The sequence below is a fragment of the Thalassophryne amazonica genome, chromosome 5 (genome assembly GCF_902500255.1).
Source record: "Thalassophryne amazonica chromosome 5, fThaAma1.1, whole genome shotgun sequence".
In the NCBI taxonomy this organism is placed as follows: Eukaryota; Metazoa; Chordata; class Actinopteri; order Batrachoidiformes; family Batrachoididae; genus Thalassophryne; species Thalassophryne amazonica.
Window position 1 is genome coordinate 122,205,897 of NC_047107.1, and position 13,302 is coordinate 122,219,198.

Genomic DNA, 13,302 nt, shown 5'->3' on the forward strand with positions numbered 1-13,302 from the left:
AGATATTCCTCAGATTGTAAACCTCCAGCAAAACTCGGGTGAGAAAAGTATCTCAAATTACTTTTGCGAAGGCAGCACTCGGTATCAAAGAGTGACTCACTTTAAGTCACTCATTGAGAGTGATGTTGTCTTACTGTTTAAGTTCTGATAGTGTGATGAAGCAGTTTCCACATATGAGGGAACCAATTCCTGTTCCATAATGTTGAATCTGTTAAATTTGCTGCTTATAAGGAGTAAAGCAAATCCTCTGCCTCTAGTAGAATCAGAAGAAGAATACCATAGTACCATACTGAATTGCAGCTTCTTATTTTCTATTTAAATTTTTGATATCATTTCTTTGCATCATGTTGAATCGCATCATATCGCACCAAATCGCATTGTGAGGAATTGACTCGCCATCAAATACATATCAAATCGCATCGAATCTGGAACAGAGGTGAATCGTATCGCATGGTATTGTCAGTATGTATCGTATCGCTGGTAGTGTGTCGAGATGCATATCGAATCGTTGTCAGTGATGATTCACATGCCTAAAATATATACAGTGGTCCCTCGTTTATCGCGGGAGTTACATTCTAAAAATAACCCGCAATAGGCGAAATCCGCAAAGTAGTCAGCGTTATTTTTTTTACAATTATTATAGATGTTTTAAGGCTGTAAAACCCCTTACTGCACACTTTATACACTTTTCTCAAACAGGCATTAACATTTTCTCACTTTTCTCTCCTGTGTAAACACACTCTTTTTTCTTCTGGGCGAGAAGATTATAAACGGACACACGCAGAACTCACTCACTGCCTCCGGGGGGTACGGATGCGGGACCCGCAAAGAATCCAAGTCATGGCCACGGAGCTCTGCGGCTGCGGTTACTGAGACCCTACGGTGCTGTGGATTTTTCCGCAAGGAGCGCTCTGCATCAAAACATTGAGCGTAGTCTCTGGACCTGTTGCCAGAGTTGTCCGCAGCGGCGCACAGCAGACCGGGGCGTTGTGAGTGGCCCCCTGCGGTGTTTACCGAGCCCGCAGACTCAGTAAGCACATCAGAGGCAGTGAGAGCAAATGCGGTGATGCCGACCAGTGCCGCGACTGGCCTGCCTGATAAGGATGCAGAACACAATGCGCTGTTAAAAAAAGAGAGAAGAAGCATGCAAAATTGCACAAAAAAAAAAAAAAAAATCTGCGAGGCTGCGAAAGGTGAACCGCGTTATAGCGAGGGACCAGTGTGTGTGTGTGTGTGTGTGTGTGTGTGTGTGTGTGTGTGTGTGTGTGTGTGTGTGTGTGTGTGTGTGTGTGTGTGTGTGTGTGTGTGTGTATATATATACGAGGTCTATTAGAAAAGTATCCGACCTTATTATTTTTTTCAAAAACCATATGGATTTGAATCACGTGTGATTACATCAGACATGCTTGAACCCTCGTGGGCATGCGAGAGTTTTTTCACGCCTGTCGGTTACGTCATTCGCCTGTGGGCAGTCTTTGAGGAGTGAGGAGTCGTCCACCCGCTCGTCGATTTTTTCATTGTTTAGGAATGGCTCAGAGACTGTTGCTTTGTTTGATAAAAATTTTTTCAAAACTGTAAGGCACAACTGAGTGGACACCATTCAATAAATTCAGCTGGTTTTCGGTAAAAGTTTTAACGGCTGATGAGAGATTTTGGTCTGGTAGTGTCGCTTTAAGGACGGTCCACGGCGCCTGACGGCGATCTGCGCTTCGAGGCGGCAGCGTCTCGCCGTTTCAAGTTGAAAACTTCCACATTTCAGGCTGTGTTGACGCAGTAAGTCGTCAGAGAACAGAGAACTTTCAGAAGAAGTCGGCATGAGGAGTTTATTCGGACATTCCATTGTTAATGGTCATTTTGTAATGAAAGAATGTGCGGGCAGAGTCGCATGTCGGGCCGGACCCGACCGCGGGGGGTCGCGGCAGGAAAAACACCTCCGTTGGAAATCTTAACGGGCAAGTTGGAACATGCCCAAGCTGTTAAACAATTTCTCAGTTACTCACTTGTTGAAAGCCATTAAAAGCCGCCTGAATTCTACAAATGGTTTTCAACATGGAGGTGTTTTTCCTGTCGCGGCGCACACAGATTTGCCGAGTCGTCACGGAAACGACTCGGCGAATTTGCGCGTACGTCTTTCATTAAAAAAATGTCCTTAAACAGTGGAATGTCCGCATAAATTCCTCATGCCGCCCTCTTCTGAATCTTCTCTGTTCTCTCACGATGTCCTGGGTGAATTAAGCCTTAAATTAGGATGTTTTCAGCTCGAAACAGGCCGACGACAGCGCCTGGAAGCGCTGCAGGACGTCCCGCTCCGTGGGAAGTCCTTACACCGACAGAAACACCCCATAATCTCTCATCAGCCGTTAAACTTTTCACAGAAAACCAGCTTAATTTCTCAAATAGTGTCCACTCGGATATTCCTCACAGGTCCAGAAAAAATTTTGATAAAGCAACGCGCGCCGTCTCGAGCAGCGTGTGAAACAAAGGAATTCAGCCGAGAGGGCGGGACCACATCTCACTCAAGGCCTGCCCACAGGGAAATGACGTCACCGACACGCGTGAAAAAACTCACGCATGCGCACGAGGGTTCAAGCATGATTGGTGTAATCGCATGTCATTCAAATCCATATAGTTAAAAAAAAAATAAAAGGGTCGGTTTATTATCTAAGAGACCTCGTATATATATAAAATTTCTGCTTAATCCACACAGTACCAATTCACATTTGGTTCTGTTGAAACTGCTGATTGCAGTGAAACCAAATCTGATTTCCATGTGTCCTAACAGTCCTGATTTTGCTCGTTTTACTCTGCAGTGTACGACATAGTGAGGAACTTCACAGCAGACTACGATAAGGCTTTAATATTCAACAAGGTTCACCATGAGCTTAACCAGTTCTGCAGCGTGCACTCACTACAGGAGGTCTACATTGGTTTGTTTGGTAAGTGTGCAAATGGCTTGGGAAAAATAACTCTGAATTTGTTGTGCAGGAAAACCTTTGCTGACAGAAATGCTTCAGTGAATGTCACTAAAACTATACCTACTCATCCTAGCTCTAAAACCAACTGTACACTACATGGTGATGTGATAGAATTGCATGTTATGCTGGGATTGTAGAAAAAACACACACCATATTGCAGCATGTATGTAGTAATTGTGTTAGAATCATATAGTTTGGGGAGATGCTCCTCGGCAAATGAAGTGGCGTTATAGATTCACCGGACTTCCATATTGACTTTATGTGAGGTGAAGATGTTGAAACACTGAAGAAGAGCATCCATATAACAAAAAATAAATAATAAAGCTGGCAACATTGGTAGGAGCTAACTTTCAAGGTGTACATATGAAGGTGCCCACACCCAGGAATCCCTAGAATGGTCATAGAGTGGAAAAAAAACTGGAAAAAAATTCTTCCTATGGTTTGGCTAATTTGTGAGCACAACATAAAAAATAAATCATTTTGGTTGTGCATATGAGCAAGACATTTATTCCTAGATCTGCATGCATATTTGTCTTTGAGCAAAGTATGCACAACGTTTTCAAATCTGGGAACTAATTAATTGTGTGAACAATTTTTTTGTGTGCACACACAGTAGCATTTCAAGTGATTAATGCCTTGTTATAGGGTGCCACAAAAAATGTGCCACAAAAATAAAGCCATAGAAAATCTGTACACTTTTGGATACTGACACCTGTCATATGTCATGTTAACCCTCTGGGGCCGACGCCGTCGTATACGACGGCTAAGACCAAGCTTTACTAAATTATAAATAACTTTTTAATGATATGAGATAGAACTTACTTTTTGCTGAAAAGTTAACTCCACAGACTTTCCAGCCAGCCATCGGCCATCTTTATACTCCTCATAGAAGCTGTGTGATGACGTGGGCAATGTGAGTGTCCAATCAGATTTGGTTCACCGTCACATGGTTTTTCAAAATCCAATCGTAGGGCAGATTTACCTCACGTGAAAAGCCAAAGATCGTTTTCAGGAGTGATATGTTACTAGTTGGCCCGTTTGAATAGCCCCCTGGGTGCTCCAATGAGTACATACTATTGGGCTCCAGTGCGCCCTGTGCCATTACGCACAGCGATCACTGAAAGCAGACGGAAAGCCTATGATGACAATCTCACATGCTCAAACAAAGAGTGTGTAACTATCAGGATTGTTCCACTAGTTTGCATGTGAATGTTACTGGATAACTCTGTTGCTTTCTCTGCATAAAGCACTTGTTTACCATATCAATGGAGCAAGGGTGGGGGAAGGGCACTCCTAAAACTGTAAGGAGCCAAAGTGGGCCAAAGTGTGAATGAAAGCTGCTTTAGAAGCAGCACAGAACACTCCAGAACACAGTAGAAATAGAAGTTTGTGATGTAACCTTTGTGTAATAGCAGACAGAAATTGCTTTGAGATGAAGACAAACAAAACGCATAGACCATTTTGTATATATTGTTCAAAATGTGCATTTGTGTTTATTGTTTGAACCTTTTTGTTGTACAGTCTTTCACACAAGACCTCAAATTACCTTTATAAAGTGTCAAAACAGTTGTTTATTATAGTTTGCTGTGTGTTTTGAATAAATGTGTGTAGAAAATTATTTTCTGCTTTACTTTTTCCTTTCTTATTTCTGATTGTAAACCTTTATTAAACTTATAAAACACAACAAAAGTATATTATGAAAGCACAGGTTGTCCTGAAAAAAAGAGACATAAAACTTGATTGTGGGATGAAGGGAGAGCTGTTAACAGCAATAATAAAACATTTATGCCAGGCGAGTGAACTGTCCAAAAAATGCTCTCGGACCCCGGAGGGTTAAAGCATATCTCAGGGAATTTGATCTCTGGTGTTCATATCTAATTTCCCCTTAGTTTGTAAGAGTTTTGTCATTGACAAAATGTGCTCAATATGTGCACTGCTCCTCTGGTTCGACCAGATCTCCCTTTGTTGGCATTGTGAACAGTTCTATCAGTTTTAAAACTTTGTGTCCCTAGGGTGAATAAAAAGTCTGTGGGTCACAGAGCTTTCTCTTATCATGCCCCTGCTCTGTGGAATGATCTCCCTGCATCAATAAAACAGTCAGATTCTGTAGAGACTTTCAAGTTCAGATTTAAGACACACTTATTTTCCCTTTCGTATGGCTAGCATACTGGCATAGTATGTTACTGTGCTTTCTATCCTTTTAAATTCATTTTATTAGTATACAGAGCGGGCCACGGCCTCAACTTTATCTAAAGTCTGGGTCTTTTAGTGAAACTTAGGGCTAGTGGACGGCGATCACCTTAGTATTTCTTCTGTTTTTGTTGTTTAATGCTGACAAATTATACTGTATTTGATGTCTTTCTGATGCATGATTCTGTTTTTTCCTCTCTGTTTGAGGTGCAGCTCCATCTAGAGATGGGAGATGGTGTCTTCTTCTGCAGGCCTCCCGTCCTGTGCACCAGCACGGACTCTCAAAATTTCCTGTGTATTTGTATTGTCGTGTCTCTGTATCATGGCCCAAGCAGAGGGTTACCCCCTTTGAGTCAGGTCTGCTTGAGGTTTCTTCCTCAAATCATCAGAGGGAGTTTTTCCTTACCACTGTCACCTGTGTTCTTGCTCTGGGGGTTGGTAAGGTTAGACCTTAGTTGTGTGAAGCACTTTGAGGCAGCTTTGTTGTGATTTGGTGCTATATAAATGAAATAAATTGAAATTGGAACTTCTTTACAATCCACCATATTGTCTTTCTGCCTGGAGCTTTTCTAACTGCAAAATGACATTGATATTGTCGTTGGGTTTGCACAATCTATTTGGTCTCAAAGTAGAATTCTACCAGTTTCCCTTTTTATTGATTGTAAGTGGCATCCTCCTTGGATCAGCTTCAAACTACATCAGAAGAAATTCCTCATATATCTTGATGTCTGAAAAAGAAAAAAATCAGATTAGCCATTGCAGAATTAGAGTCACGTGATTTTGTGGTGCTTTTTTTTGCTGGGGGGGCACCAAGTACTGTATATATCTATCTCTCAGAATTCCACGTTATTCAAAGAATGGACAACCTGCTGGTTTGAAATTAGCTGTACGCTGTTATTCTGCAATGCCTGTCTGCATCATGCAACAGTATCATGTCATATCGTGTAGTATATGGCTGCATTAAGTTCCAAAAGTTTTTGCCCCATTGTTGGAATGAGAAGGTGTTGGTTTGACCCACCAGTAATTTATTTAGAAATGGAGCCTTTCTGTAATGACTTGCTGCCTCAGTTTTTCCTCAGTACTTATTAAAATTTTGCTTTTAGTAAAACCGTGCTCACCTTTGATAGCTTTTACTCTTTTAATAAATACCTAATAATTTAATCAGCTAAACTGCCAGTTTGCAATGTCCGTTCACTTCTTATGAACAATTCACCACAGTGACTTGTAAAATTTGGTTTTAGCATTTATTTTACGTGACGAGCATTTAGCTTGTAGATTCTCCAGAGAAAGTATTTAGCTTTTTCATCACAATATTCACACATTAATCTATTATAGTGGGGATTATAGTGATCCTCCTCTGCTGTGGTTTGAGGGTTGTGAAATACCAGCGTGCACTGTGTTTATGAAGGCGTGTGTCACAGATGCTGGTCACTTTGACTCGTACTTTTCTATGTAAATGATTTAAGTTCAAAGTTAAAAGCCTGTCGAGTCTGACATACAATACGGGCAGGGAGCGAGCTTCCTGTTGAACTACAGAAGGAAAGAGAAATACAAAGCTGGTTGAAATCAGAAAATAAAGGAAAAAATAATATTTTATGGGGGCAAGACATCAGTCTACAGATGAGTTTCTGTCACCTTACGATCAGCCATCATAAAATCCATTTTGTGAAGTAATTAATGCATCCCTTGTCGTATCCCACACGACTCGTGCCGTTTTGTTTTGTACAGGCAAGCCATAGCTGCGTTCTCATTGGTCGCAAGTGCAAGTGGGACTTAACACGACACAGTCACTTTGATCTGCGTAGATCATTTGAGACGCTGGGTGGTACAAACTTAGATCTTTCCCAGTTCAGTGTTTTAGATTAAGAAATTCACCACATGTATTATTCTGTCTGTAAATCACTTTTAAACAACCAAAAGGTGGTTAAATATGAAAATAATGGGGACATGGTGGTGAGGATGTGAAACGTCTATGTGAAGACAAAGGAAAACACATCTCTTGTAATTTGTGAGACTATTTTCTTGAATGTGTTGTATGAGCTTTAGACTCATGTTGATACTTTATGGTGTAAATGAGCACATCAGTGGAGGTCTGCAGTATATCCGCCTTAAGGCTTATCGGCTGGCTGGCTGGCTGGCTGGCAAGGGAGATAAAAAGAAAGCTAACTAGCACCATGCTAAAAAGTGCAGGGAAAAACATGCAGGAAATTGGTCTGTGAACCAAGTCTGTGGAGCTTTATGATTTACACCACCAAAGAATGCAAATGACGTGACGCCAAAAAGAGTGTCTCGAGAAATGAGCATCAGTTCACATTCAGGTTAAGATTTGTACAGAAGTGCTCTGTGTTTTTATTTGTAATTCTTAGTAATCTGATGTTGTTTCGGTCAAGTCCTTCATGAAAAGGAGATTGCTCATCACTTCCTGGGTTTTTTCCTCAGCCTTGCTTATTTGCAGTATTTGTCATTCTATGCCGTGTCCTATTTTTGTATTTGCTGAGGATCAGTGATGTTATCAACTGAAGACAGAAACTTGGAAGTTTTTAAACCTCTTCATTGAGTGATGTCTTGACTCTTATGTGAAGGAGAGCTCTTCTGCTACACGTGCAGTTATCTGCGTGAAGTTTGTTCATGCTGTATATGACAGGCCACTTTGTTCTTTAAAATATTAATTTTACTGTAGAGCCCCAAATTTGATGTAAGGGTAGGTTGGAGCCTTTGCCATCTGGATTTGAGATGACAGATTTCTTGATACTTCTCACAAGGTCATAGAATAAAGTAAACAAAATAATTCCTGTTGGGGAGGTGATGAGCTACATGTTGAAGTGGTGGGCTTGAGACCAGAGGAGCCTCTGTTCAAATCCCCAACAGAATTTGGAATTACTAAGGGCACTCGGGTGAGGTCCTTAATTAACCCCAAAGTTGCTCCCGGCGGGTAGTTGTGTGTGCAGTCATGAATAATTTGTGTAGTATTATTAGCTACAGCATTTCTGTCTTTGCATATGTGGCAATTCTTTGTGTTTTATTTATTTTGTTAATGGCTTTGCTGACCTAACCATAGCACCAAGCAAATGGTCACCTCTCAGAGTCTGGTCTGCTTGAGCTTTCTTCCTGTAAACAGAAACTGCCTGAGGGAGTTTTTCCTCTGACCACTGTTGCCAATGTGCTTGCTCAAGGGGTGTGGTGACTTTGGTTGAACCATTGGTTTAACCCATGTAGATGTTTGATGTGAGACCTAGTTTACTTTTTGTCACTCCTCTCCCTTTTACCACCAGACCAAATTGATGAAAACCTGAAGTTAACACTACAGAAGGACCTAACAAGCATGGCACCTGGACTGATAATACAGGTACCGTTCCCACCCCAACCCTAAAAATTTTTTGTCTGCCACCATGTTGAGATTCAAATCTACGTGTATATTAATGTTCAGTCGACTAATTAAAGAGGCGTTACCGCAAATCCTCATCTCTGTTCAAAATACTGATGCTTATTCTCATTGTCAGTAATGACCTCATTTTGACCTTTTCTTTTTTGCCACCTAGGTGGCTTAATGTGACTGATGAGAACCATTTATTGTCAAGTTTGTGTTTTGGCATTATGCAAATATTATTTTACTCAAACATTTGTTGGCAAAATGAGAGAGAGACTGAAAGAAAAGAAGAAGAAGATGGTTACAGTCTGGATGGTGGTTCTGATCAGTGAGTGATCAGGGTCCCTGTTGAACACAGCCGCTGACTGTGGCTCCGGTGAATCAACAGGGAGTCTGGCAGACTGCATCGTGTGTGTGTGTGTGTGTGTGTGTGTGTGTGTGTGTGTGTGTGTGTGTGTGTGTGTGTGTGTGTGTGTGTGTGTGTGTGTGTGTGTGTGTGTGTGTGTGTGTGTGTCACCGGTGAAGCTGTGAAGATTCTTTTATATTTTTACTGTGAAACAAAGTCCGCTGCACAAAAATGTGAAGGCAGCCTGGACTCAGTGCTGCGGCTCCAGTTCACACAGGTTCTGTAATCTGCTGCAACATACTGTGGGTTGTTGTCAGTATAAATTAGTGACAGTTGAGTGATTGTGCTCGTAGCACAAAAGACCTTTTATTGACTGTAACTGTAAACTTCATAACTTCTGCTAAGCCCTCTGCTCAGCAGCGGGACACGTTTTAAAGGATGTGCACCGCTTCCCTCACATGAGCAAGTACTTCTCAAAGAAGATGTAATGTTTATGTCTCACGCACACTTCAGACCAGGTTTGCACCTGGTCTCCATGCAGGAGCCAGGTGTGGGAGAGTAAACTGGAAGCATTAAGTCTTGTTACCTCTGCCAAAGACTTGTTTTCACCGGCAAATGGCTTGAAATTGGGTTTTTAGTTTCTCATCTTTCATATTATAGCCCCCCCCCCTCCCCCTCCCTTTAGGTGTGTTTTAAACTGACTCAGTTTGTTTCTTACTAAACGTGCAAGTTTTCGAATCTGAGTGTTTCCCAGCTAACGTTATCATAACGTTACCCTATGGTGCTCACAAGGTCATAAATGTCACTGGTTTTGTAATTTAAATCGATCCTTAAAAGAATTTTGTCTGAAGTAAATCAAATGGGAAAAGGAACTTAATGATTTAAAAGAACTGTCTGTAATTAGTGCTTCTTTTTATTTTGTAAAATCCAGATAACACTATAAAATTTTGCATTACAAATAAATAAAACATTGCACGGATGTTTTAAATAGTGTGTGTGTATGTATGTATGTGTATATATATATATATATATATATATATATATATATATATATATATATATATATATATATACATACATACATACACTCAACAAAAATATAAACGCAACACTTTTGGTTTTGCTCCCATTTTGTATGAGATGAACTCAAAGATCTAAAACTTTTTCCACATACACAATATCACCATTTCCCTCAAATATTGTTCACAAACCAGTCTAAATCTGTGATAGTGATCACTTCTCCTTTGTTGAGATAATCCATCCCACCTCACAGGTGTGCCATATCATGATGCTGATTAGACACCATGATTAGTGCACAGGTGTGCCTTAGACTGCCCACAATAAAAGGCCACTCTGAAAGGTGCAGTTTTATCACACAGCACAATGCCACAGATGTTGCAAGATTTGAAGGAGCGTGCAATTGGCATGCTGACAGCAGGAATGTCAACCAGAGCTGTATGTATATTAATTTCTCTACCATAAGCCGTCTCCAAAGGCGTTTCAGAGAATTTGGCAGTACATCCAACCAGCCTCACAACCGCAGACCACGTGTAACCACACCAGCCCAGGACCTCCACATCCAGCATGTTCACCTCCAAGATCGTCTGAGACCAACCACTCGGACAGCTGCTGAAACAATCGGTTTGCATAACCAAAGAATTTCTGCACAAACTGTCAGAAACCGTCTCAGGGAAGCTCATCTGCATGCTCGTCGTCCTCATCGGGGTCTCGACCTGACTCCAGTTCATCGTCGTAACCGACTTGAGTGGGCAAATGCTCACATTCACTGGCATTTGGCACGCTGGAGAGGTGTTCTCTTCACGGATGAATCCCGGTTCACACTGTTCAGGGCAGATGGCAGACAGCGTGTGTGGCGTCGTGTGGGTGAGCGGTTTTCTGATGTCAGTGTTGTGGATCGAGTGGCCCATGGTGGCGGTGGGGTTATGGTATGGGCAGGCGTCTGTTATGGACGAAGAACACAGGTGCATTTTATTGATGGCATTTTGAATGCACAGAGATACCGTGACGAGATCCTGAGGCCCATTGTTGTGCCATACATCCAAGAACATCACCTCATGTTGCAGCAGGATAATGCACGGCCCCATGTTGCAAGGATCTGTACACAATTCTTGGAAGCTGAAAATGTCCTAGTTCTTGCATAGCCGGCATACTCACCGGACATGTCACCCATTGAGCATGTTTGGGATGCTCTGGACCGGTGTATACGACAGCGTGTACCAGTTCCTGCCAATATCCAGCAACTTTGCACAGCCATTGAAGAGAAGTGGACCAACATTCCACAGGCCACAATTGACAACCTGATCAACGCTATAAAAGGAGATGTGTTGCACTGCATGAGGCAAATGGTGGTCACACCAGATACTGACTGGTATCCTCCCCAATAAAACAAAACTGCACCTTTCAGAGTGGCCTTTTATTGGGACAGTCTAAGGCACACCTGTGCACTAATCATGGTGTCTAATCAGCATCTTGATATGGCACACCTGTGAGGTGGGATGGATTATCTCAGCAAAGGAAAAGTGCTCACTATCACAGATTTAGACTGGTTTGTGAACAATATTTGAGGGAAATGGTGATATTGTGTATGTGGAAAAAGTTTTAGATCTTTGGGTTCATCTCATACAAAATGGGAGCAAAACTAAAAGTGTTGCGTTTATATTTTTGTTGAGTGTATATGTATATGTGTGTGTATATATTCTAAAAGGAAATAGATTGGCTCTTATTTAAGCATGGAATCCATTATATTGAAAATAGAAGATATGCAGGAACTTATATATATATATATATATATATATATATATATATATATATATATATGTGTGTGTGTGTGTGTCTGTGTTTTCTTTATTCCTTGCTATCTAAATTGCTTGGTTGGTTATGATTTTAAATAAATTCGTAAATTCGTGTTGTTTTATGCATTTCTTAGTAACGTCACAGGAACGTTGTTGGAATGTTTCAGCTCTCTTTACCGTGAAATTATATCTATGTGGGCCTGTGAATTGTTCAAGATTACCCAGTCCTAGAGCAAATCGCTATATACATTTGATTTTATATTCAATATTTTTGTGTTCTCTTGTAATGCACTGGAGTTTTTTTTTTTTTGGGGGGGGGGGGCTTTTAATAAAGGCCTGTAGCAAGTGCACCGCAGCGACACCGTGCGAGCAACGGGAGAACTTTAGCCATTGAAATCAGCATGTGTTAGAGCCATTTTTTCTATGTTTTAAGGAATATGTACGTTTATGTAGTTAGTTTATATTTAGAATTAATACTTTACGGAATTTAAGTTAATTTAGGAACATAAGAATTATTGCATGCATATTTAGGAATATAAGAATTGATTTAGTATGTAAAGTTTTACCTAGATACTAGATACTGTGGTGCAATTTGATTGGCTGCTGATTTTATATAAAACCGTCAGGACGCATGAAGAATGTCAGAACAGAAGTCGCAAGCTATAGAAGCATTACAGTTTTTTGACCGTCACATCGTATAGAGATAATTATGTAGTTCCAGTAAAGAAAGACATCAAACTTAAGTTTCGGATTCAAGACTTTTATTTCTGTTGTTGTGTCGCGTGTGAAAGTACTTCGAGGCTCAAGGCTAGTGAGTCACCTGCACTCACATAAAAGTCAAAAGACTCGCCCAAAACCACGAGGGTTGCCGAGCCACTACGGAGCTAAGCTAACGAGCTTGGAGGAAGAAATAAGAAGCTGGATGCTGCTAGCTCAGTAAGAAGACAGAATGAATTGAAATAGCCTTCAAGGTTTGAGAGGAACTGAAGCATTAGCATTAAAAGAAACACCTCGACTGCACTGCTTGCTGAAGCAAGCTTTCCCAGGGTCAGGTCTGATATTCTCTCATTTCCGTTAGCCTGCTATGCTAGTTAGCCCGCTAGCTACCCTGCTAAACCGACTTTGGAAAACTTCAGTAAATGCCCAAAGCAGGATTTCCAGCGCAGAAAGTCATTCATGTTTATGCCAAACGATCTCACCCAAGCAGTAACTCTTTTCACAAGTGTCTGTGAATGTATTGGAAAAGTTTAGAAGCTGTGAGGAATTTGGATAATTGTCACAGTTAATGGGTGAAGATTTATGAATGAAACATGATGGCCAAAACAAATGCAGATGCGCTTAATGACCAGAAGAGGGCTCCAAAGCTCACGGAAAGGACCGTGGAGGAGAAAATAAGGAGATTAAAAGATGAGTGAAGGGGAAAGTTGGCACAGCTAACAGCTATGAAATGAAACATTGAAACAAGATGAAAGCAATGTTGAAAGCTTACAATGGGACATTCTGCCCAAGCTGGAAAGATGTTTTAGAGAGTATAAATGTCTTAATGAAGAATTATGTGAGCTTGTGAGTGAAGATGAACAAAATACTGATCAGGAGACATTTCAAAGCAGA

At 41.1% G+C, this 13,302-nt stretch overlaps 1 protein-coding gene and 1 long non-coding RNA gene across 3 annotated transcripts in view; both read left to right on the forward strand.

Moving 5' to 3' along the window:
* The window catches only part of erlin2 (ER lipid raft associated 2), a 72,394-nt gene that overhangs the window by 34,657 nt on the left and 24,435 nt on the right, over positions 1-13,302 (forward strand). For both annotated transcript variants that reach the window (XM_034171228.1, XM_034171229.1), the window contains exons 6-7: positions 2,811-2,936; positions 8,438-8,511. In XM_034171228.1, coding sequence (XP_034027119.1) covers positions 2,811-2,936; positions 8,438-8,511 — 200 coding nt within the window. The remainder of the gene's footprint in view (positions 1-2,810; positions 2,937-8,437; positions 8,512-13,302) is intronic.
* LOC117511227 lies at positions 3,510-4,847 on the forward strand. The gene is made up of 3 exons (XR_004560914.1): positions 3,510-3,689; positions 3,977-3,979; positions 4,815-4,847. It is a non-coding gene; the product is annotated as an uncharacterized LOC117511227 (long non-coding RNA).